The 25,245-nt window shown below is 37.3% G+C and overlaps 1 protein-coding gene across 5 annotated transcripts in view; it reads left to right on the forward strand.

The window, feature by feature from the left end:
• The window catches only part of stat3 (signal transducer and activator of transcription 3 (acute-phase response factor)), a 39,589-nt gene extending 15,021 nt beyond the window's left edge, over positions 1–24,568 (forward strand). Inside the window, exons 1-24 of one of the 5 annotated variants that reach the window (XM_079624068.1) lie at positions 3,755–3,822; positions 4,863–4,996; positions 11,679–11,922; positions 12,242–12,334; positions 12,910–12,991; positions 13,082–13,182; positions 13,294–13,445; positions 13,525–13,683; positions 13,778–13,870; positions 13,950–14,009; positions 14,108–14,137; positions 14,389–14,482; positions 15,810–15,857; positions 15,936–16,019; positions 16,649–16,747; positions 16,851–16,986; positions 17,603–17,655; positions 17,755–17,849; positions 17,953–18,092; positions 18,254–18,472; positions 18,876–18,918; positions 19,870–19,929; positions 23,190–23,290; positions 23,673–24,568. In XM_079624068.1, the coding sequence (XP_079480194.1) occupies positions 3,784–3,822; positions 4,863–4,996; positions 11,679–11,922; positions 12,242–12,334; positions 12,910–12,991; positions 13,082–13,182; positions 13,294–13,445; positions 13,525–13,683; positions 13,778–13,870; positions 13,950–14,009; positions 14,108–14,137; positions 14,389–14,482; positions 15,810–15,857; positions 15,936–16,019; positions 16,649–16,747; positions 16,851–16,986; positions 17,603–17,655; positions 17,755–17,849; positions 17,953–18,092; positions 18,254–18,472; positions 18,876–18,918; positions 19,870–19,929; positions 23,190–23,290; positions 23,673–23,779 (2,466 nt within the window). In that variant the 5' untranslated portion in view covers positions 3,755–3,783 and the 3' untranslated portion in view covers positions 23,780–24,568. Of the gene's footprint in view, positions 1–3,754; positions 3,823–4,862; positions 4,997–11,678; positions 11,923–12,241; positions 12,335–12,909; positions 12,992–13,081; positions 13,183–13,293; positions 13,446–13,524; positions 13,684–13,777; positions 13,871–13,949; positions 14,010–14,107; positions 14,138–14,388; positions 14,483–15,809; positions 15,858–15,935; positions 16,020–16,648; positions 16,748–16,850; positions 16,987–17,602; positions 17,656–17,754; positions 17,850–17,952; positions 18,093–18,253; positions 18,473–18,875; positions 18,919–19,024; positions 19,760–19,869; positions 19,930–23,189; positions 23,291–23,672 lie in introns of those variants that run through there. The other 4 variants (XM_079624069.1, XM_079624070.1, XM_079624071.1 and 1 more) reach the window with 4 other exon arrangements.
• The last annotated feature ends 677 nt before the right edge of the window (positions 24,569–25,245 follow it).

Below are 25,245 nucleotides of genomic sequence, written 5' to 3' on the forward strand. Positions count from 1 at the left end.
ATTCAGGTGATCTCAGGTTCGGTACCCTGGTGCGCTCCTGGGTCTGCATTAAGCCATGGACACACCAAGCCGACAATCAGCTGTTCGGCTAATTGTTTTGTTTGTGTGTTGTTGTTTTTATCTCTCTCTGTGTATTCCGCACCATTGGCTCCAGTCGGACGGCGTTGGGGTGTTTTTTGGGCTGATTCAGCATGTAGAATCTGCATCGGGCCATCGGAGAGATGAGAGAGAACTCTGATTGGCTGTTCAGCTTAGTGAATAAGAATAATAGCAAAAAAGTAAAATAAGTCTGGACTCAACGGTGAAGATAGAAGGCTGTTCTAAGTGGAATAAAGAACGTGATCAACATGATTAATATTCAAAACTAAGCTCACGCTGCTTTGTTTACGGTGGGTTTGTGTATCTGCAGCCTGCAGCGTCAGTTTTCCTTTTTGAATGACGAATATAGGTGAATATATATATCTGCAGAAATATGATTTATCTCCTTTATACGCAGGCGCAGAGCATGTGAGCTAGCTAGCTGACAGTCGCTGTAGTCCTTTCTTGCCCCAACTGCGGGGCGACAACACAGTCGGCTTTCCTCAGCGCTAGATCTTTGATGTCGGTTTGGTGTGTCCCTACCTACAGCTTGCACATTACCAATTTTTCATGCAAACCATGCCCTGTTTCGAACTAAACTCCCTATAATATGAAAGCACCCTTAATGTCCCCAGCAACCTTTATAGTCCCATTTAGCCCCTTGATAGCAACCACCTTATTCAAGAAATGTAAAAGCTTTGGTAAAATCTTAAGGGGGTATTACTGATGTATGTTATGTCGTAGAAAGCATGAAAACATTTCACCACAGAGCTTATTCCATGCGTCTAACCAAAAGCCAATTTAAAAAAAACCTGATGGAACCAGAAATGCTATAGCACTGAAAACTAGTTTTGGGGTTTTGGCTGACAAAAATGTCATCTCTGTAGCACTTAATAGGCTAAATACTTGGGCTGCTCGATTAAGGCAAAAATCATAATCATGACTATTTTGGCCAGTATTGTAATCACAATTAACACTATTAGTGGACCATATAACCAAAAAGTAATAAAAGTAATTTAGTTAACGATAGCAATATTCATTTGCTGAAAATGCTAGCAGAATATTAGGCTAACTAATGTAATTAAACAGTCAGTAATATAATAAAAAAAAAATATATATAAACAATAGCACAAATACAATAGAAAAAGACACAAATGAAGACACACATGCTTTTTCATTCAAGTTTGTAAGTATTTGGCTAACAGCCTTCCACAGATATTTAATAAATAAATGGAAAATAAGACATAACATATCTTCACTATAAGAATTAAACTTGCTACAGCAGTCATTTAGTCAAGAGCAGTGAGTGATTTTCTTATTTTCTTTAGTTGTTTGGTTAACATTGACACAGATAGCAGCAGGTATATTCGGCCGCTGTCACTTTCAGACCTAATGCACAGATCCAATATACTGATACAAAATTCTAGGGACATAAATGACCAGACTAAGGACATAAATGACTGGGTTTACGTGAATTATTATCAAGCTCTGCATTTTGACACATGTTTGTATGTATGCGCACTCCAGAAGCTCAGAAGTTCACTTTGGTCCGTGTTCCGCTCCGTTTTGGAGGGCGCACAGAAAGCCGCCTGAGGAACAGCGTGAGTTTTGTGGTTTTTTAATAACTCTTTTAATATCAATCACGTTCCATTTTACAAAATGGTACAGGAGTTTACTGATTTGCACATTAAGTTCGGAATTTTAAGGAGGAGCCAAAGTGCACCGCTGTTAAGGAAAGGAATGGAATGGGACACAATAGTCGTTTTATCTGGATTGTTGTACTTTCGTAATGGTTGAAAGCCAAAATCAAAATCAAATTTTGCTTAATCGCACAGCCCTACAGCCCAATACTCACAAAATCTGTACGTGTGGCCAGGTCGACCAGGAAGTTGTTTGACATAACAGGAAGTTGTTTTCTATAGATATGAAAATTCACTTTAATACATCTTTATACCTCGAGACCCCAGGCTATTAATCTCCAGGGTTGGACTTTAGTGTACCTTCTGGGGTTTCGGGTTGTTTGCATACACTCTCATTTATGGTAACTAATTTGAGAGCTGAAATATAAACTTCCTCCAAACTTTACTGCTCCCATCTCTGAGCCTATTCGTCTCCTTCAGCTCAACCTTGAACGCTTGCTAATCTTCATCTCACTGTGACTCATCCTCTGTGTCTATGACATTTTCTCTTTGCACTTTGAGCCACAAAACCAGCCAACATCATTTAAGCTCACACTAGCTCTGAGAAAAGCATCTAGTTACTCAGCACACCAAGGAAGGAAGGCTAACCAAAATTGAGCACCATGGTATTGTTTTGAGCCTCTCCCAGGTTGCATAAGTTATCAGCTGACATTTAGGTTGCAGCGTGAGAGCTGATACAGGAAGTAAGAGCATTGTTAATGTGCACTTATCTAAAGCCTTCTGACTGCTGTTTGTTTTCCAGGAGATCATTTGGGTCATCATCACTATTTTTCCTGGGAATTTTTTTCCTTATTATGGTTCTTGGGAGCATTGTGTAGCTGTAAACTGAGAACGGATGCCAGGTGGTGGGAGACAACTGAATCTTCCCTCAGGGAGCACATCGATCTTAAGCTTTGTGGTTTCCTCCTATACTCTTAAAGTTCTTGGAAATATGATCCAAGATGATGTGTATAGGCCTAATCCAATATGCAGTGTTCCTGAAAAACACTGATGCCTTTTGTAATAAACCATAACCCTGCTCTGCCAAAAAAAATAATATATATTTTGAACACAGAATTTTCATATTAATACTTAAAGAAATATATATATAATTTTTATTTTATTTATTAATACAAGAAGTTGAATATTATACAGTAATAATGTAACTATATAAATGAATAAACCTGTTTGCTGGATAATGGTGGCATATAAAACAAAACAACATTATAGTAATAAATAATATTAATACATTTTATATAGCACCACTCAGACACTTTCAATACTGTTATTTTAAAAGTAATTTTGACAACCTATGTTAACTAACTAGATAATAAATTAGGTGACAAATCAGCAGAGTTTGCAATAACAGTGTAGAATACAGCACATGAATCCAAATGTCTGTTTATGAGGCATAAAAATGAATGTGCAGTATGAATGAATGCTAACTTTTTAGTGGCAACTCAGATCTTACCTGAAAGGACAAGTGACACGACAGTCCTGCCAACTGGCCCTGCGCACTCCGTCTTCATTCTTCATCTGATCCAGACAAAGATGTCCAGTTTTGTCTTTTGTCTAACCAGCGTGTACTTAATGAGGCGTCACATTGGTAATTGGTCTGTGTTCAATGCTGCGTTTGTGCATTCTTATCTATAGGTCCAAGTCCTACCGCTCCATCTCATACTCTTCTAGTTTCACCTGTACAATGAATAAAGTAGTTCACTTCCCGATTACCCAGTAAAATAACCTTATCACATATGACAGTCATAAATGCAACGGGTAACCTAGAGAAGGTAAAGCATAAATGAGTCTATCCAGCCAAAACAAACTATTTATGATGGACTATATTGTAAATACAGTGGATTGTTTGACCTTTATTAACTATATACTTTTACAAGATGGCGGTGCTTTCAACATATCTGGTATTTCTATATGGTTCCAAGTCCAACCCTCCACCTCATACTCTTATAGCTTCACCTGTGCATGAATAAAGTAGTTCACTTCCCTGTTGCACACACAGCAGGTAGACATGGCAAGCACGGTTGCAGTTCGTTTTGTGGATAACAATGTAAGTTTGCTTTGTTTCAGTTATTTTATTTCATATTTCAATTTATACTTATTTAAAAGGTTATCTGATGAAAATTTGTAAATAGTCTCTTTAGTAGTTTATTAAATATATACTCTATAAAGAATGAGTTTGGGTATGTAATAGATAAATTAATTATTGGATTAGAATTGATGTATTATTTATTAAATATAAATTATAATTATGTATAATTGGGTCCTTTATTTATTTATTAATTTGTATGTACTTTATGTAAATTTGAATTATACATTTTTATAAGGAAACATAAGTTTTACAGTTCTTGTTTGGTTAATTTACTGCTCAGTGTTGGAATGAAAGTCTAAAGAGAAGTGAAATAAAGAAAAGCAGTCAAGTTTCGTTCATGAGGTCTTTTTTTTCACTCGGACTTGAGGAGGCATTTCCCTTTTCTTGTGTCCTTTTTCTCTATCCTTATTCAGTGTGCAAACCTGAGAGATATTGTGTAAAGAAATATGTTTTGGTCTTTTTTAGGCTGTTTGTCAGCACAAACCTCTGTGTGTGGATGTGGTAAACTGTGAGTGTGTGTTCCACAGCATATTGAGGTAATGTAGAGAGACACGGTGTCCATGGGCTTTTGAGGTTTTCCTCTTTGAACGGATGCTCTCGCTGCTTTACGATCAACAGCCACTGATTTCTGTGGCCTTGACACGCTGGTAGCAGACAGGGATCTTTCACTTCCTTGACATCTCTGATGTTTGTCTGTTTTTGTTGATAAGACTGGGTTGCTAGCAAAGACCGTCGTCCAAACATTTATCTGCTAGGTATTCTTTTTGTGAATGTAACTGCATATAGAAGCAGTATTCTTTGATGTGTGATATTTATGTCTGTTTTCAACAGCCGCTGAGGTACTTTCACTCTTTGACTTCGCCTTTGTTTTGAACTGTTTATGAGGAAGTAACAATCGGGGGAAAATCTTGACGAGCTGAACGGACCAGTTTTGTTTGCTTTTGTTTCCTTTTGTCAAATGAGTTCTTAGTTGTTCCCTCTCTCTTTCTGTCCTGCAGGTCAACATGGCCCAGTGGAATCAGTTACAGCAGTTGGAGACGCGGTATCTGGAGCAGTTGTATCACTTGTACAGTGACAGCTTCCCCATGGAGCTGCGGCAGTTCCTGGCCCCCTGGATCGAGAGCCAGGACTGGTGAGTTGCCAGCAGTAGACAGCATGTGACATAAAAGAGAAGGACCTTGGCAATGTGGAGGTCTGCTTTTTTGAGTTGCAAGATTTAACATTTGTTTTGATTATTTTTGTGTATTTTTAAAGTTGCAATGAAACTGAAGTAGCGACAGATCTTTTCCTTGTTGTGATCTACATCCGAGTTTAACGGCTTATCGAAAAATTAAAAAAATTAGGACAGAGGGACTTGTATGCATCAGTTGTTAATTGGATTTTGAGATGCAAGCGTTACACTCAAAAATGAGTGCGAGTTTGCAGTCAACTCTGGAGGGGTTGGGTTTAAGCGCACTAAATGATTGGAGAAATTCGACATTGTCCCCAGAGAGGTCTGCAGATTGAGAATACATTTAAGTCCTGTTTACTCTGGTGTTAAAGGGGTCATGACATGAGAAACCAAATTTGCCTTGATCTTTTGGTATATAAGAGGTCTTTGTACCATTAAAACGTCCTGCAAGTTTCATAGCTTAAGACGTCCACCCCATTATAAACGAATCATTTATTTAATCAAGCTCTAAATACAGCTCGTTCTGGATCCATGGTAAGAAGTGACGTCACGGTACGAAGTGACGTACCAGCGTTTGCATAATGACCGCCTCCAGCAGAAGACAGTTACGCTTAAAGCGCAAGGCAACTACGCTCACTTCGTATATCGTTGTCGCGCCCGCGCGCCGCGCGCCTCACAAGTGTTCAGTGGACGGACAGCGAGTGGGTCTGTGTCTATGGTCTGTGTACAGGGAGATTACGACGCCGCAGATGTGCTGTTCCTGGCTGTGGACAAACAACATCTTTGAATACGCTGCGAAAGATCCAGTCGTCAGGGAAAAATGGATGCACTTTATTTTTTTGCGGACGTCTCAGTCACGGCAGTGTTAGTTTAAGCGTTTGTTCTGAAGGATGACTGTTTTGAGCTTTGCCAGAAAACTGTTGCTCAAAGATAAGTCTGTGCCGTCTATTCTGGGCTCAACAACGACGACGCAAACTGTAAGTAATGTATTTAAAACTTTAAACTACTTTTTAAATACGCTGAAAGATCCAGTCGTCAGGGAAAAATGGATGCACTTTATTTTTTGCGGACGTCCCAGTCACGGCAGTGTTAGTTTAAGCGTTTGTTCTATACATTTAAGGATGACTGTTTTGAGGAAAAAATCCCAATATGATGCTTGGCTTTGCCAGAAAACGGTTGCTCAAAGATAAGTCCGTGCCGACTATGGGCTCAATAACGACGACGCAAACTTACTTTTTACCATGGCTAATATAAACACATTTGTATAAGAGAATCTTGCAAATATGTCGCCTTTCTAGTAGGCCTACATGTGATAGAAAATTAAAAATGTTGCCTTTATCAATGCTGCATCTTCTAAGATGGCCTGTCTGTGCATGCATTTTTGTCCGTGGTACACCCTATCATTTCATTGGAATTAGTTAAATAATGTTAAACTGTTAGCAAATGAAGCTATTGGATAATTATGCAACAATAATCCGTTTTCAAGTGTCTCGTGTTAATTTTTTTTTATTAATTCAAAATAGTTTCACTTTCCATGTGGACACGGGCTGATCCAGTCTTCGTTGTTGTGGTGATGCTTCATTTTCCTCTGATTCCGGCTCAAACATAATAAGGTTTTATCATTGCAAGAGCCATCGCTTCGCATGCATCACCCGCTATTAAACAGTTGCGCCGAATCCGCAAATGTTCTGGCTGGGGGCGTTAATATTGATGCATAGGCACTGACGTTAGCCAATCATATCAGTGGGCGTTAACAGTGAACTCTTAAAGGGGAAACACCCCCAAAACAGACTGTTTGAATCAGAGGATGAGAAACAGGGTGGGAAAAGGTCATAAATCACTACATTTTAAAAGTTTTTGGTAAAAAAAACTATAGTAATACTATAATTGCACCTAAGGGAACATAATAATAAAATAAAAAAAACCATGTCATGACCCCTTTAAGATACGTTTTAAGTTTATCGGTTCACAATAAGATCTATAACATGCATTTACAAAATAGTGAATATTATTTTCATGCTGACTTTTAGGAGTGCTATTTTGAAAGAGTCGGTTCCTGATGATTGCTTCTCGCAGAATGATTTTAAAGCCAACAGACTTTCAGACACCAAGAGTCGAGATGTTAATCGCTTGGCCACTCTCCTAAATATTGTGTTTGGTAGTGCACTTTGTGGGAATACAAATTTAAGAATCTGTTTGAGATCTGTTGATCCTATGTCCTCCTGACATAACATCACATGAAAAACTAAGTTGAACTACATTGTGTTGGGCGATTAAAATGGTATCGGTATTTATCAACGGTACATTATTGTTGGTAACGATATAAAACATTTTTGATATAGCGCTCGATATTTTCATTAAAATGCGCGTGCGTCGCTGGTGCGACCACCACGACTTTGCCCAACATCAAATGGCAAATGTAATGAAAGCGGAACGAAACTGCGCTATTCATTATTTTGTGCTTCACAGACCGTTTATCAGTTTGGAGTCCAATGTCAATACAGCTCAAGCCGATCTTGATCAAGTGACACTGTTACTACACAGCACTAAGAGATCCAGTAAAGTAGGCGTTTGAATTCGCCACTGAGTACTGAGTAGTAACATCGCTGCGAGATCTAGAAGCATTCAAATTTCTCCGTTATTAATGTATCAAACAGCGCTGACGTGGAAACCAGAAGAAACATTGTGCCATGAATGAACTATTTATAGGCTTTAAGTCCACAGATCAGCAACATTCTCCATGGATTTAATGTAGTACATTAATAATTTAATGTAGCTGGAAAATAACATTATTAAAGAACCTCTATAAAGCCAAAACAATCTCTGTTACCTTAAATTATACATTTATCTCTGTAAAGCTGCTTTGAAAACAATCTACATTGTTAAAAGCGCTATATAAATGAAGATGACTTGACTTGACTAGTAACACTAACTGTCAGTTTGACAGGAATAGTTAAATGGTCTAAGTGCGTCACACATCTTTTTCCAGCGCTTCAAAACTAAAATATTATTATATTTAAATGTTATTTATGTGATGCCCAAAGCATTCTTGATAGCATACTTTGAAGTTCATCCTTCACAGATTACCTCCATTTTCAAGTTTCAAGATCAACTAACTCTGCTTATTTAAAATATTTTTTTTTTTAATAAATATAAATATTTTTTAAATCAAGAAAATTTCTCTGCCATTTTCTACTTTTTTTTATCTTAATACAAGACATAAAGAAGATATTTTTGTTTATATTTTTGTTTAGTTTTTGACTGGTAAAACGAATATAATTTGTTGTTTGCCTTTTAATAATGTGGATAAAAAAACAAAAAAAACTGTGGTTTAAATTCAAACTTTTCTACTTGTCTTAAAAAAAAAAAAGGCAATAAAAAATGTCAATAATTATCGATACCGAATGATATGAAACATTATATCGTGATACATTTTTTAGCTATATCGCACAGCCCTAATTGGGCATTCAAGATGAACATGATGGCATCAGTTTTCTGATTAGATTGAATAGAGTTTCCAGGGGTTTCTGCCTGTGTCTGATCTTACTATTGAGAGTCAAACTATGTGTGAATGTTAACATAATCTTAGATCCCTTGACCTGGGGGAACTCATTTGATAGTCATTATAATATTTTTTTTAGATGGCTCTACTGGAGTTTACATTCGGTGGTAACTTCCTGCATTCTTCTTTTGTTAATTTGATCTAAAGATGTCACCCCTGAGTACTGTGTCAGCCCATCGAATGTCCACAAAATAGTGTATAGCTCCCTCTGTTAGACTTGATGCCTGCAGTTCTCAATAAAGAGTCCTGCTGAAGATACACTCGAGCTTCCTGGTCTTCGCTTCGGTGTTTCCTACAACTTCCTTATTCTTAGAATCATCTGTGGTGATGTCACTCCTCTGCCCGTAAAGTGATCCAGGAAAAGTCTGCTGTGAACAATAACAAGAACCAGTGCCATTTTTGTTCTCTGAGTTTTTTCACAGCATCAGTGTGAATGGCTTCTTTATGATTCTGTTGTGGACTATAACATGTTACTCTGAAATGACTCATGTCCGGTTTCATTCTCCCAGTCTCTGTATCACAGCGTGCATCTTTAAATGGAGAGGTAAATGTAGTCAAGGAAATGAAATTGTGTCAGTACATTTAGTTACTGAACTAGTGAAGTAGTCTATCCCATACCGCCTTTCAATGCCTCTGAGGAGTCCTAGGGGACAGCATTGCACTTAAAGACACTTTGAGTCGTGGTGTATTAAGTGTAAGTGATATAATGCTGAAGCCGAAATGTACCTCTTTAAAGTCACCTTAAAATCTAAATTGACAATTGGATTATTGCAGCGTTTTAAATATTTTATTAAATCCATGTGACCTTGTAATCTTTAATCAAAATAACTTCCCCTTCCCCCGCAGTGACATCACTCCTCTTCTCTGACGTGTCCCGTGGGTGGGACGACCTGTCACTCATATAAGATCACAGCAATATGGCAATGACAATGATTCAGTCAATTACCAGTGGATAAAGTCAAGTCCTGCCCCACGTTTTTTTTTTCTTTTTCTTGTTCGAGAAGCCGTTTCACTCAAATATACATCACAATAGGGAAGACAAGATGATCGCCACTTCGTTTCATGTTGACTTTAATGCAGTGGTTCTCAACTGGTTTGGCCATGGGACCCACTTTGCTGTTGCAAATTAAGAGCACAGTATAACATCTGACAGGACACGAAAGTTCATTTTTCTGAAGTGAGAAACTTTTCATTTTGTAACAAGTTACAAAAAGAATGTCAGAATAATGACAGTGATCTAGCCTGACGACATTTCATTTGACCGCCTGTACTGAATCAGGACAAAGCGCTTTTCTCTGGCATGCTTTACTTACAAACTGTGTCAGCATTCATGCACGCCTTTTAAAATAAAAGTCTTGCATCAGAAAAACATTATTTAGTTTGTTTCTTGAGTGACTACACACTCCGCGACCCACTGAAAATGGTCCCGCGACCCACCAGTTGAGAAACACTGCTTTAATGCATACTGCTTTTTATTTTAATAGATTAATTATGTCTCTTTCCCTTTCTTTTGAAATTTTCTAAACTGAATATTGCTAAAAAAAATGTTTGCTGTTAGTTGGAAATTCCAAGTCTTTGTCCTTCACATGGCCATCTCATGCACTTAATTTCTTTAGTTAGTTTTAACGAAGTAGGCCTAAACACACAACAATACAAATAGCCCTCGGCATGTTTGGTTTATGTCATTACTGGCAGTGTCACAGAACTTTCTGAATAGATAATTTGTTTGATCGCCCAAAGGGACAAACATCAGTGGTATAATGAAGCCAGTAATTTATTGATTAAAAACTTCAGGTCAACGACTGCTGGCGATTGTTGTGCTTGTAAACAAACCATTGTTTATGTAGATATTGAGAAACAGTCCTCACCCATTACGTGATATCATTAAATTTGCAGTTGTCAAAGAGAAGCTAAAATAAGCGTGGCACATATATGCCTGGGTTGTATGACGGTACTGTTTGACAGTAAAGAACCAATAGATTTTGATGTATTTTTTTTTATACCAGAGTAGATAGATACCTGTGGAAAAAGTAATGTAATATAATGTAATAAAAATCAGTTTTTGCACTGATTACAACCTTATTTATTTGGTTGGAATAATCCTACCTGTGGTTTGTGCACATCAAGAGGAAAAAAGAATTAAGTAAAGCAATACGCATATAATTATTTAATTTACTGGATTATCTTTTTTTTTTACAACATGTTTATTTATTTATCCCATTTCCTGCAAATAACTGCATCACAACATACATACATATGTATGTATGTGTGTATATATATATATATATATATATATATATATATATATATATATATATATATATATATATATATATAGCTTAATATCAAATAAAAATGTTATATTGCTTACCTTAGGCACATAATTGGATATTATGCAGGGCTACTGTTGGCACTGGCAAATGTGTATAATGCTAAATTGGCAAAAGCTAAAGCGACTGAACTAGCCGTTAGACATTATTTATACAACATTTTAGTCTGCTCGGACAAAGCATAGCTTTTTTGGTGCTAGGACATTATCCTGATCTTTTTGAATTCCTTGCCAATGCGTAGTGGATAGAGCGATGACTTGTTTCTTTGCTGCGGGATGAGGTCATCAGTTTGGATTTTTTGCTAACAGCAGAACAAGTGAGATCATGTGTCTGATGATGACAGCAAGCTGCACTGTCACACACCTGCACAAGACTACATAGGACTTTCAGAATACTCACTATTTGTCCGTTTTTGCAGTTTGACATCTTTAGACAAATACAATGTCTGAATAAAGCTTTGGTTAGCATAGCGTTGGAATGATTTATAAATATATATTAAACTCATATTGGCCATCCACTAACTAAAACCCTATCCTAGTTTGAAGTTGTACATGCTCGAAAAGACTTGGTTATCGAACTGCAATATAACCCAGGGTTCGTATTTTTTTATTTACGGGAAAATACCATATTAGATGTTGCTTATTCTATAAATAATGGCACGTCTAATTATCAATTGGAATGAATGCATGAATGGAATGGAGGAAGCTGTGCATTACCTATCACATGAGCCATTTTCTTCTGTCCGCCACAGGGCGTATGCAGCAAACAAGGAGTCTCACGCAACGCTTGTGTTCCATAACCTGCTGGGTGAGATTGATCAGCAGTACAGCCGCTTCCTGCAGGAGAACAACGTCCTGTACCAGCACAACCTGCGGCGCATCAAACAGCACCTGCAGAGCAAGTATCTGGAGAAGCCCATGGAGATCGCCCGCATCGTGGCCCGCTGCCTGTGGGAAGAGCAGCGTCTGCTGCAGACGGCCACCACTGTGCAGCAGGTAGAGACACACACGCACACACACAGACGAATGCTGTATTTACTCATGGGTGAGATTTCAGATTTGTTGCACTTCTATGGTAAATAAATTAATTCCACCATACAAAGAGTGAAAATTAGTTTACTTTATTAAAGGTTCCATCTAGATTTCATTCATAAATAAATAAATTGTTAAAATACACATAGTGTCCTTATATTTTTATTCACCAGGCCAGTTTTCAGGTCCTTTCAAGTCTAACACACTTTGGTTGGAAATGGATTCTGCTTTGTAAGGACATGCATTTAGATTTCTGTTTCTCCAATTTCTTTCTCTTCTGTAGGATGGCCAGGTTGCCCATCCCACAGGCACTGTGGTGACAGAAAAACAGCAGATTCTGGAACACAACCTGCAGGACATCAGGAAGAGAGTACAGGTTAGTACATAAAATCGCACTTTAAATGAAAATCATTGGTTCGTTTTGTTCACAATTACAGTTACTCATACATTCCACGAACCATCTAGCAACCCTTTTAGGGCTGCATAACGATTAATCGCAACTAATCGTTTGCAGAATAAAAGTTTTTGTTTACATCATATATGTGTGTACTGTGTAAAATAATTATGTATTTATAAATATACAAACATGCTAAATACATTTAAAAAATATTTACATGTTTATATACATTTTTATATTTCAATTTATATTATATATAATTATAAATACATAATATATAAATAGATTTTTTTCTTAAAATTATACATGCATGTTTGTGTATTTATATATACATAATTATTATACACAATACACACACATATATGATGTAAACAACTTTTATTCTGCAAACGGTTAGTTGCGATTAATCGTTATGCAGCCCTAAACCCTTTATTGCCCAAGGTTAAAAGGCCTTTATTTAACAAATTGCCCGAGCATAAAATGAGGGTTTCATATTTTGTCCTTTTTGGGGTACACCCTCTCACTCATTCAGCTGCCGTACTCTTTCTATACAGGATATGGAGCAGAAGATGAAGATGTTGGAAAATCTGCAAGATGATTTTGACTTCAACTACAAAACTCTAAAGAGTGCTGGAGGTATGATGAGTACATGTTGCTGTCTTTTTTTTGTCTCCTAACTAGTCTTAATCACTGATAAAATCGCTTAAAATCTATGTCACCATGCAGAGTTGTCCCAGGACCTGAATGGAAACAGCCAGGCAGCAGCTACCAGGCAGAAGATGTCTCAGCTGGAGCAGATGCTGAGCGCTCTGGATCAGCTGAGGAGGGTGAGATACTGCACAAAATACGGCCTTGACTTCTGGAATCTTGAAAATAATGACCAGTAACTTTTACATAGCATTTACAAATGTGTCAAAAGTCTGCTGTCTGTTTTGCAGCAAATAGTGACTGAGATGGCAGGGCTGCTGTCTGCCATGGACTTTGTGCAAAAGAATCTGACAGATGAAGAACTGGCTGACTGGAAGAGGAGACAGCAGATCGCTTGCATCGGAGGACCACCGAACATCTGCCTGGACCGCTTAGAGACATGGTACACAGTCAGTTCACAGACAGTCCTGCTTTTGAATCCCACCTTTTTTAATTCCTTCTTTTCAATCTTTGCCTTTCAGGATCACCTCTTTGGCTGAGTCACAGTTGCAGATAAGACAGCAGATCAAGAAACTGGAGGAGCTTCAACAGAAGGTCTCGTACAAAGGAGATCCAATTATTCAGCACCGCCCTGCTCTGGAAGAGAAGATCGTAGACCTGTTCCGCAACCTTATGAAGAGGTGTGAAATCACCCACTCATGTGTTAAACTGTAAAAACAACTGAAACAGGATCTGATCAATGATGTTTTCTGTGGTGCGCTTGTCTAATTGCAGTGCATTTGTTGTTGAGAGACAGCCTTGCATGCCCATGCACCCTGACAGACCCCTTGTCATCAAAACAGGAGTTCAGTTCACCACCAAAGTCAGGTGGGTAAACACAAAGGTGAGTCATAAAGGAAGGAGGTCTAGACACAAATTGTGAAATTTTCCCCCTCCTCTCTTTCAGGTTACTTGTGAAATTCCCGGAGTTGAATTACCAGCTGAAAATCAAAGTGTGCATTGACAAGTACGTCTCACTTCCTGTCTATGACATCAGAACGAAATGACTCTTTGAGTTGTATTTTGACATGCCAATTGACATTTTTTTACACCCATGTCCTGCAGGGAGTCAGGTGACGTGGCAGCCATTCGAGGGTGAGTTTTGAGGTTAAAAAAGATGCCATTACCATTTTCACATGGTTATTTGTAGTTCTAGACCAATTTATGTTGGGCTGGCGAATTAATTGGCCAGATTTTTTACATTATTAATGGATAATTCATGTAGTATTATTATTATCAGCTTATTTTAAGTAAACCGTTGTGTACAATAAATATTTGAGCCATTTTGTAGAAGTTTCATTCCTATCATTAAATTATATTGTACTGTTCTGCTTCTTTTCCACCAGTTCACGCAAGTTCAACATCCTTGGCACCAACACGAAGGTGATGAACATGGAGGAATCCAACAATGGCAGCTTGTCAGCAGAGTTCAAACATCTGGTAAGCTCAGCCAATATGTTTTCAAAACCGAATGTTCTCTGGACTTGTGTGTTTCTTCAACTGTGGACACTGTTTGGCCCTCTGAACCAAAGTAAACTCCCTTAAAACACACTTAAATTAACTCAAATTAGTCCAGCATTGAATGTCTTTCATCTCAAGCTCTACGCTGTTATTTTATTCTCAGAAAAATAAGTACACTAACTTTTGAAACAACTTTATTAGAGGCTAAATTGATTGTTGACTGTGAGACAGTCATAATTTGCGTGAGCAATAAAAAATTATTTTCACACTCAATAAACGGCTTATTTCACTCTTTCTTTAGATAATCATAGTTAAAATATGCTCTTTCATAAGAATCAACTTCTGGGACATAAAGTGCCTCAACAAAATTTTGTAATATAAAATATAATTACAGTGCTATGCATAAGTTTAGACACCCATGCTAAAGTTGACTAAAAAGAGGAATAAAAAATCATCTTTTGGAAATTGAACTTAATGCCTTAATTTTAAAAAAATAGGAAAAATCTAACCTTTAAGGACACCAATTTTCTTTGTGAATGAATAATGTATCGTAAATAAATAAATGTTCTTCCTTAAAATACAGGGTGCATAAGTTTGGACACCCCTATGTTAAATTCCCATAGAGGGAGGCAGATTTTAATTTTTAAAGGCCAGTTACTTCATGGATCCAGGATACTCTGCATCCTGATAAAGTTCCCTTGGCCTCTGGAATTAAAATAGCCCCACATCATCACATACCCTTCACCATACCTAGAGATTGGCATGGTTTTATTTCAGTTAGCCTAATAGCTGGTTTGATTTGCATTGAGAGATGATCTTATGGAAAGTACTCCATGCCAATCTCCAGGTATGGTGAAGGGTGTGTGATGATGTGGGGATATTTTAATTCCAGAGGCCAAGGGAACTTTATCAGGATGCAGAGTATCCTGGATCCATATAGTAACTGGCCTTTAAAAATAAAAATCTGCCTGCCTCTATGGGAATTTAACATAGGGGTGTCCAAACTTATGCACCCTGTATTTTAAGGAAGAACATTTATTTATTTACGATACATTATTCATTCACAAAGAAAATTGGTGTCCTTAAAGGTTAGATTTTTCCTATTTTTTTTAATTAAGGCATTAAGTTCAATCTCCAAAAGATGATTTTTTATTCCTCTTTTTAGTCAACTTTAGCATGGGTGTCTAAACTTATGCATAGCACTGTAATTGAATGTGCCATACAAGCTTCAAGAAGACTGGATCAGCTGTTGACTGTATGTTGCTTGAAATGCATTATAGTCCTGACTTGTTCTTCTGTCTTTCAGACTCTACGAGAGCAGAGATGTGGCAACGGAGGCCGAACCAACAGTGACGTAAGTATTTGTATTGGATTTAGGGCTTCTATTGATGAAGTCAGTGAAAGCACCTAAGCTTTGCCCTCTGAACTACAGGCGTCTCTGATAGTGACTGAAGAACTTCACCTGATCACATTCGAGACAGAGGTCTACCACCAAGGACTAAAGATCGACCTTGAGGTGAAAAACTACACATAAACACTTCTGGTGGCAGCACTGGATTAGTTCATCTAAAAATGACTCTTTCATTTTTATCAAGAATTGAGAGGAAAATAAAATGCCAAACATGTCTTATCGTGACAGGATTCCTATCACAAAGATGCTGTCCTGTTGAGCTGTATATCAAATCAAAGATGATAATATTATTAAACCCTCATTACTGATTAAGTCAATCACACTGCTACTGGTGATTGATTCAGTGTATTGAAAGCCAATAAGGTCATTGTAATAGGCTGTTGCCATGGTGCCAGCAGTAGGAGGATATTAATGTGTTGCCAGGCAGCGTGTTCTTGGGTAATCTGTCTCTTATCAAACCCATAACCGCACACAGCGCTGCCTAGATCCTTATTATGAGTTGATAAGAGTACAAGCAAAATCATTCCTTTTCTGTGGATGGACACAATAGGGTCACGTAACATACCTACACACGTTAATTAAAACGAGATCATTTAAGCCGTTCAGCTCAGTTTGCTTAATTATTCAACCTCAGGTCTCTATTTGCACTAATCAGATTTCTAACAGAGCGTGCTGTACAAAGATAGCAGGATTTGTTATTCTTAATTATAAATAAATGTCTTATCTCTGTCCAGACGCACTCTCTCCCAGTGGTGGTCATCTCTAATATCTGTCAAATGCCAAATGCATGGGCGTCCATCCTGTGGTACAACATGCTGACCAACCATCCCAAGGTTTGAAATGGATCCACAGCAAGACATGCTTACTGTTAGCACAAGAGGTTTTTCAGTATAAGCGACTAAGAATGATTTTCTTTTCCCTCCTTTTTTTTCACAGAATGTGAATTTCTTCACCAAACCTCCAGTGGGAACGTGGGATCAGGTGGCTGAGGTGCTCAGCTGGCAGTTTTCATCCACAACTAAAAGAGGACTTACAATTGAGCAGCTCACCACACTTGCAGAGAAACTTTTGGGTATGTGTGTGTGTTATTTAAATAAATAAACAATAAATGAATAAATATGCTGGAGGATTTTGACAAAAAAAGAAAGAAACTTTCATACTTTTATATGAAACTTTTATATATTTATAAAATATCAGTGGTTTCTGTATTATTGATCACATGATTTTAAATGGCTGAAATATTCCTCTGAACATGCACAACAGATCAAAGGTTTGGGGTCGGCAAGATTTGTCAATGTTTTAGAAATACGTCTCTTATGTTCACCTAGGCTGTATTTATTTGATCAAAAATACAGTAAAATAGTGATATTTTGTAATATTATATCAATAAAATAACTTTTTTCTATTTTAATATATTTTATAATCTAATTTATTCCTGTGATGTCAAAGCTGAATTTTCAGCATCATTACCTCTAGTCTTCAGTGTCACATGATCCTTCAGAAATCATTCTAATATGATGATTTGATGCACAAGAAACATTTCTTATTATTATAAAAAAATATAATATCTTACTATATCTTACTGACCCAAAACTATTTTTCTCATTCTCTCTTTGTGTGTGTATACAGTATATATTTTAACATTCTTTGTGCATCTGTTTAATTACGCATTTCTGATTTTTGTCTAGGTCCTTGTGTAAACTACTCCGGTTGCCAAATCACATGGGCCAAGTTCTGCAAAGTATGTTTCTATAACAACTTTTTGTTCCCTGTCCTGAGTTAATTTTAGTTCAAATCAGAGCGTAAACATTGCTGTTCTGTTTCTGTTTGTGATTCCCAGGAGAACATGGCAGGAAAAGGTTTCTCATTCTGGGTGTGGCTAGACAACATTATTGACCTAGTGAAGAAATATATTTTGGCTCTATGGAATGAAGGGTGAGAACTCCTGCTGCACTCATTGTGTGCGTCCATGCGGTATTTATAGTTCATTACATCAATCACTGCTTGGGTGGTTACATCAAGCTCTTGTGTGCGTCAGGTATATTATGGGCTTCATCAGTAAAGAAAGAGAGAGGGCAATCCTGAGTCCAAAGCCTCCTGGGACATTCCTGCTACGCTTCAGTGAAAGCAGCAAAGAGGGAGGAATTACCTTCACCTGGGTTGAGAAGGACATCAATGGTGAATGCATTTCCATGTACACGTCAAAAGTGTCAGTACTTCGGTACCAAGTCAATGTTGAAATAAAAGTTGTATACTTTAATTCATAAATGTTTTTACTTTATTTAATTTTTCTGTAGTATAGTTGAATATGTGAGGCATTTGTGCTCCTGTATGTGCAGGTAAGACCCAGATCCAGTCAGTTGAACCGTACACTAAGCAGCAGCTCAACAGCATGTCTTTCGCTGAGATCATCATGGGCTACAAGATCATGGATGCCACCAACATCCTCGTCTCGCCGCTGGTCTACCTCTACCCCGATATCCCCAAAGAGGAGGCGTTTGGCAAGTACTGCCGCCCCGAGGCCCAGCCTGATACTGAATTCCCTGACCCTGGATGTGGTGAGTGTCCTTTGCGGGAATAGAATAACATCTGTCTGTTGCTTGGCAAAAGTGTGTCTCATTTCATTGTCATTTATCTTGGAGACTATTTTTGTATTGGAAGTGCACTGAAAGGGTGTGGTTTACCAGAAACTTTCTCCCTTTGAGGAAATCGCCTAAGAATAAGGGAAGAGAGAATGCAAAAGCAGGATTTTATTCTTTGGTTATTTTGATCCTAATTTGTGTTTAATGGTAGTGTACGAAATGAAATACTTGTATTCATGAAGGACACATTAAATGGATCAAAAGTGACAGTGAAGGCTTTTACATAGTTATTTATTTTCTTTTGAACTTCCTAGTCATCAAAAAAATCCCATTCACTCTCCCTGTTTAATAACGCTGCGATTGTTTTTTTTTCTTTTAGTAATTCAGCCCTACCTGAAGACCAAGTTCATCTGTGTCACCCCGTAAGTAGCTTTCCTTTCTTCCTCACCTCAGTATGTGTGTGAATGATGGTCTCTGTTTTCTCTCTCTGTCCTCTTGTAAACTTTGAAATCTCTGGTGACTCTTCAGGCAGGAGCACATGCAAAGTACTCCTCTCAGTTTTCTTTTCAACATGGATTTGGGATGTAGCCACTACTGAATCCTCCAAGGACCCTTCACACCACCCTTTAAACCACAATCTTGCACAAGAAGACAGAAAGAGAGAGAAACCATGCTTTAAAAAGCACATGATCAGCAAAACCGCTAATTAAAGGAGGTTCAGGCTTACTGTTGTCATTAACATGTATTAAGCGCACAACTTGAGGTGAACTGTTGTGGAAACACTTTGTAGCCATGTGATTTCAGGACTTAGTTTTTAAATTTAATACATTTAAAAGAATAATGTAGAAATCTAATGAAAAAAAATCTAAATGAAGAAATACATTTTCACTGTTAACATGAAATAACAATTTACGCTATTTACCTTAATATGCGTTCCTGGACGATATTTTCAACCATTCCTTGTTTTCAGTGTAGATTATTCCAAATAATGTTTGTTTTTTGTAATCGTTCATATTCCTATATTTATATTTATATCCATATTAGACTTTCAAAATATAACTTGCTCTGCCTCTGAAATGGCACCAGATTTTTGAATGTTTTTTTTTTTTATGTTGACTTTAAGATAATGAGAGCAATGGTTAATGGACATGGTATATAAACTGTAATACATCAACATGTACATGCCATGTTAGGTAACATGCTTGGCTACAAGAAAAACATTTGGATGGAATAAAAGCGGCTTCAAACTCAGTCTTACTTGAATCACAAATGCTTTCTGTCTTTATAGAGGGGTTGGATTTACTGGAGGTCATGTATGTACGCGTGTGTGTGTGTGTGTGTTAGGCAGGCTATAAACTGACCTCTCTCCATAGGTGTCCTTCTGTCTTCATGGACTTCCCGGACAGTGAGCTGCTTGGGAACGGCTTCCCTGGGTAGGCACTAGGGAGCTGCTCTATGTGTGTGTATGAGACGTGAACGTTTGTGGTCAAACACACTCCTGTAGTTGTCTGCTAACATAGATCATTCCTTTTAACATCTCTAGAGCTTGACCAAGGGTTTCTGTTTTACTCACTTCATCCCTTTATAACAAGAGGTCTGGATGTCACTGGTACTTTTGCACAAGTTAAAAGGCTGGAATGGCTGTTGTTCATGTCTCTGAATCTCAGTTTTGTGTTGGTGAACTAGTTCTGCTGTAGACAAGGGATTTTTTTCTCTCTTCTGTATCAGTATGTAAAATATTTTCACTAAAAAAGTGTTTACCTTCTCTCCCATGTTCATTTCTTTTCCCCATCTTCCATTTTTTTCTTTTTACCCCCTTAGAGGACAGTGCTATGAATGGAGTGTTGCATTTTATGTGATGTATAAATGGTTTGGTCCCTCAGTATGTTTAACAATGATGTCTCCGAGACTCATGTCACACATCTGACTCTTATTATGGCCGTGTCCACAGAAAATTTCTATGTATCCCCAATATGATGAAAACACCATTTCAACCCAAAATATCAGTCAAAGTAACAGTGAGGCTGTTGATAGAGAAGACAATGATACTGAGGAACAACCACACAAATGACCTCACTAGATGTAGCACATCCACTCATAACTGTTGTCACGGTTTATTTCACATCATCACATTGAATTTCTGAACCAGTGAGGTCTATAATACCTGTGACTATGTTGCTGGCCACAGGACCATCTGGAGAGTTTTATCACATTATTTAACATTAATTCTATTATTTGTGATTTATGTTTTGCTTGCAAAAAAAACATGCATTGCTTGCTACTTCTGAATGGGTGTCAATGGAGAAAGTTAGTTGTGATATCTCATCTACCAACAGAGGCTAACTGGACCATGCTAACCAAACCTCAGCATCTGCAAGAATATTATCTGCACTCTTTTGTGCTCCGCATCCAGAGATTATTCACCTTTTTTTCAGGATAGGTGAATTCAACAATAACTGACATAACTTCCCCAATGGGTTACATCTCTATTAGCAAACTCACATTTTATGAGACTCCAGGTTAAAGAAGCAGTCAAAATCTGAACAAATGAAATTTGGAGATGTTAATAATAATAATAATTATAATAAATTTTATTTGATGGCGCCTTTCAAGACAACCAAGGACACCTTACAGAAAAAATAAACAAGACATTAATACAAGCTCAACAATAATATCAATAGTAAAATCAAATGAATATGTACGATCTTGATGCTAAAAACCATTAAGTCCAGTAAGTTGAATTGGAATGATAAAATGTATGTAGGATAAGCTAATCTAAACAGATGTGTTTTAAGTTGTGATTTGAATTCATGGAGAGTCCAATTGGCGAATGTGAAGTGGGAGAGAGTTCCAGAGACGTGGGGCAGAACGGCTGTAGGCTCTAGCCCCCATGGTGCTAAGTCTGAATGTTGGTACAGTTAAAATTTCAATGTTCTTTCCTTGTGTGGTAATAGATGACCACATCATCTAGCGTTTGCTCGGGATGTTGTAAGATAGTCAGGGCTTCATGATCCAGGAAGCAAAACAAGTTTTAGTGCTCTTTTATCTTTGACAGCGAGTTCTCCGGATTGGTCCTGGTAATGGTATTGGCGTGAGAAAGTGTTTCTGGAAAAACACTAACAAAGTCTAATATGGCTACAATGGTTTAGTGTAAAAATACTGTAAATCTCCCTCACAACTTTTATACCCTTTCTCATACTTGCAATATGAGCAGAACGTAGCACTTTTTGAAAATATAATATGTGCCTAATGTTTTTTAAGACAGATGATTTTGTTCTTGGGCAGCATGCATCTCAGGACTGGTATATTTATATAACATTTGATGTGAAAATTGACCACCTTTTGTTTTAAATTACACTTGGTTAAACCAAAATTAGAGCAAAAAAAGTGTTTTTAGTATAACTTTTGTTTGAGATCTCGTCTAGACAGAAAATACACGCATCAAGTATCGATCCCATGATATTAACAACGCCTGGTTTAATTTCCCATCAACCTGACATACTAGACATGATCAACAACTAAATGTCTTGAGTGATCTGAAAATACTACAGTTTAACATTTGATTAGTTTGGTGTATCGTTTGTGAGTTCATGACTTACCCACAAGTATGAACTCTTGCCTTTTCCATTGCCGTTGGATCAGACTTCTGCACCTCTGCTAGTGTTTTAAGTGCAGACTTCAGGTTCAGAGGTTTTGTGCTTGTTCTCTTGTCTCAACACAAGCAGGAAATGGTGTAGAAATGCAGCTTTACCAAAACAAACTGCCCGTATGAGCTGTTTGTAGTGTTAACAAATAGGCATGGGTGAACTTTGCCCTCTGGTAAACCATTGGCCAGGTTAAGACTTGATGCTTCAATGGGTAGCCGAGCAGAACACCATAGAAGAGGTCAGATTTTAAGTAGGCTATGATATACAGTATGTCAGTATTTATTGAGTAAATTCAGCCACCTATGAAAAGCATAAATCATGTTCCTCTATCAATGGCCATTATAAAGTAGCCATGTATTCACCAAAAATGTTTTTTTTTTTTTTTTTTCAAACATATGAATGGCAAAAATGTAATGTTAGTATAGTATGTTCTAATATAGAGTGATCAATCACGGCATTTACGGCTCAGGTGAAAAGGACGGGGAAATAAAAGTGGACAAGCAACAACTACAACTCCAGATTCATATTACATCACAGCTCGTCAACTATGTAGTACTGTACATTTTCAGTGCGCTGTGTTGAATCCACTGCCTCTAACACCTGACTGAGTTGTCAAAAATCTCTTAAAGGTATAGTTCACCCTAAAAAGAAAATTCCATCATTTGCTCACCTTTATGTGGTTCCAACCCCATGACAACGGTGGAGCCCATTGGCTTCCATTGGATGGACAAAAAGACATATTTCTCAAAATATATTTTATTTTCCACAGTATTAAAAAAGTAATTCAGGTTTGGAACGACATGAGGTTTCATTTTTTTTTTGGGTGAACAATCCCTTTAAGTTACCTAATATTACGCAAGTGATGTGTGTGACTTTGAGTGTGGGTATGTGTGTGTTTATGATACATGTGAATATTGGAGTGAAGGTTAACTGATGATGTGGTCAATGACCTTTCAGATCTTTCTAAATCATGACGTCTATATGTGATGGTAGACGTAATGATTGCCTGTGTGTCATGTCTAATGTACGCTGCCTTTCTTCTGCAGGACTAACTCTGGCAACACAAGTGATTTGTTCCCGATGTCCCCTCGTACACTCGACTCTCTCATGCACAATGAAGCCACGGAGGCCAATCCGGGACCGCTCGGTGAGTCACATGACTCCTTTCAACAGCTTTCTGCACATGTGCTGCACGTTAACGCCTTGTCGTAATTACCATAATTTCGAGTTGACGACAAGTGACGTTCTCGGACTGGGAATTCAGCATTTTTATGCCGACACTATCAAAGCCTAAATGAATCTACTGTGGTCACGTGGCACAAATAGGAGCTCTCCGAAAATTCCCAGCCTACAAGTTGTAATCATGTGCTTTACGAGGATGTTAGCGCATTTTACAGGTTGAGATTTTGTAATTATGGTAATTACAACATGGTGTTAATGCATACTGAAGATTTTTTTCTTCTGTTTTTTTCAGACATTTTAATATCTCATAATACTTCTGTTTAATAGTGTTTCTGTCCCCCACCCAGAATCCCTCACTCTGGACATGGAGTTGAGCTCCGATCATCCCTCACCCATGAGAGAAGGGTTTGCAGCCTCAGCAATCTCAGATATGGACACCTGCCGAAATGCTTAGGTTTCCAACGTTTTATTGTTTTTTTAGTTATTTACATAGGGAATTGTCATGTATATAATGTGCTTAGGTGCTGAAGCCCTTTTCTGTCTTCGAGCCAATTCTTTTCTTTTCAGTTTTTACTGGCATAGCCACAAGCGTGCAAACGCGCTAGAAAGTTAACTTTTCATTCTCATATCAACATTGATAATACTGAATTGAACTCATTCTTTTTTTAAATGGTTAAGATGTAAGTTTTTTTTTTTTTTTTTGTCTTCTATTACAAGAGCATGAGGCATTCAAGACCAATAACAGGAGTTTTTCGCTTTTTTGGCCTTTGTCAAAGAAGGTTAATATAAAGGTTATATAAAAGTTTTTCAATATGTTTAATTGCAGACTTTTGGCCATGACTTTCACTTGTATTGCTGTGTCCACTGGTGTTAGTAAACGTGAAATGTATTTTGATCTGTTACCATATTAGCATAGCATATGGCCAGTGAAATCTTGATCTTTTGAAATGAGTGTGAAGGGAAGTAAACTTTACAGTAGTATTGATAAGCAGTACTTTAAAGCTGCCAAAACTCGTGTTGAACATAAACTTCAAATCTGGATTGGTACAGAATTATCATTTATGGTCAGATGATAAGTTTGTGCATGCAGGTCTATAATGTCCATTTTAGCTTCTGGTTTATATAAATATACTGTATTTTAATGTTTTACTGAAAAATATTTGACTTTTATTGGATTTCTAATGGGAAGTGAATGGAAGAAGATAAATATATATATATATATATATATATAAATATACATATACATATATATATATATATATACTTAGATATCAAGCAAATCTTGCACTATAATTGTAACAATTAGATGGTGAATCTTATATGTAGAGAGAGACATTCATACATGCACATATATAAAGATATTTATAATTTTGTTCAATTCACTGATCTGTTGTGTTGTCATGCAAGGTAGCGCTTCAAACAGAAATATGATGGAAAATAATGTTTCTTCATTGTTTAACTACTTTTTAAACATCTGTCAGTCTGAGTTTGTTTCCCAGTCTGTGTATCCTTCCTGCTACTCTCAATTTATAGTGTACTCACACACACACACACTCTCTCTATTGTACAATTCATTTTTGATGAGAAAGTCTTCAGCTTCAAATTTTGAATCAAATGTTCAGTTTGTACTTTTTTTTTTTTTTTTTACTTTTTTTTTAAATCACACCAACCCCAAGCTTTTGAACAGTAGTGTCACCACGCTGTATGTTCAGCTACCATAACATCTGAACTAATAAAAAAAAAGATGACCAGAACTACAGTTATTGAAATCAGAACTGGCTTTTACAAGGTGTCCCTGTAATAAATGCCCCTGTATAATTGCCCTGTAGGGGCATTTTATCTCAGACCCAGTGGAACAAAATGAAGTGATCATGTTTCAGTGGATATTTAAAGGTCATTCTTCCTGAATGAATCTCATCT

Source organism: Phoxinus phoxinus, assembly GCF_949152265.1.
Source record: "Phoxinus phoxinus genome assembly, chromosome: 1".
NCBI lineage: Eukaryota > Metazoa > Chordata > Actinopteri > Cypriniformes > Leuciscidae > Phoxinus > Phoxinus phoxinus.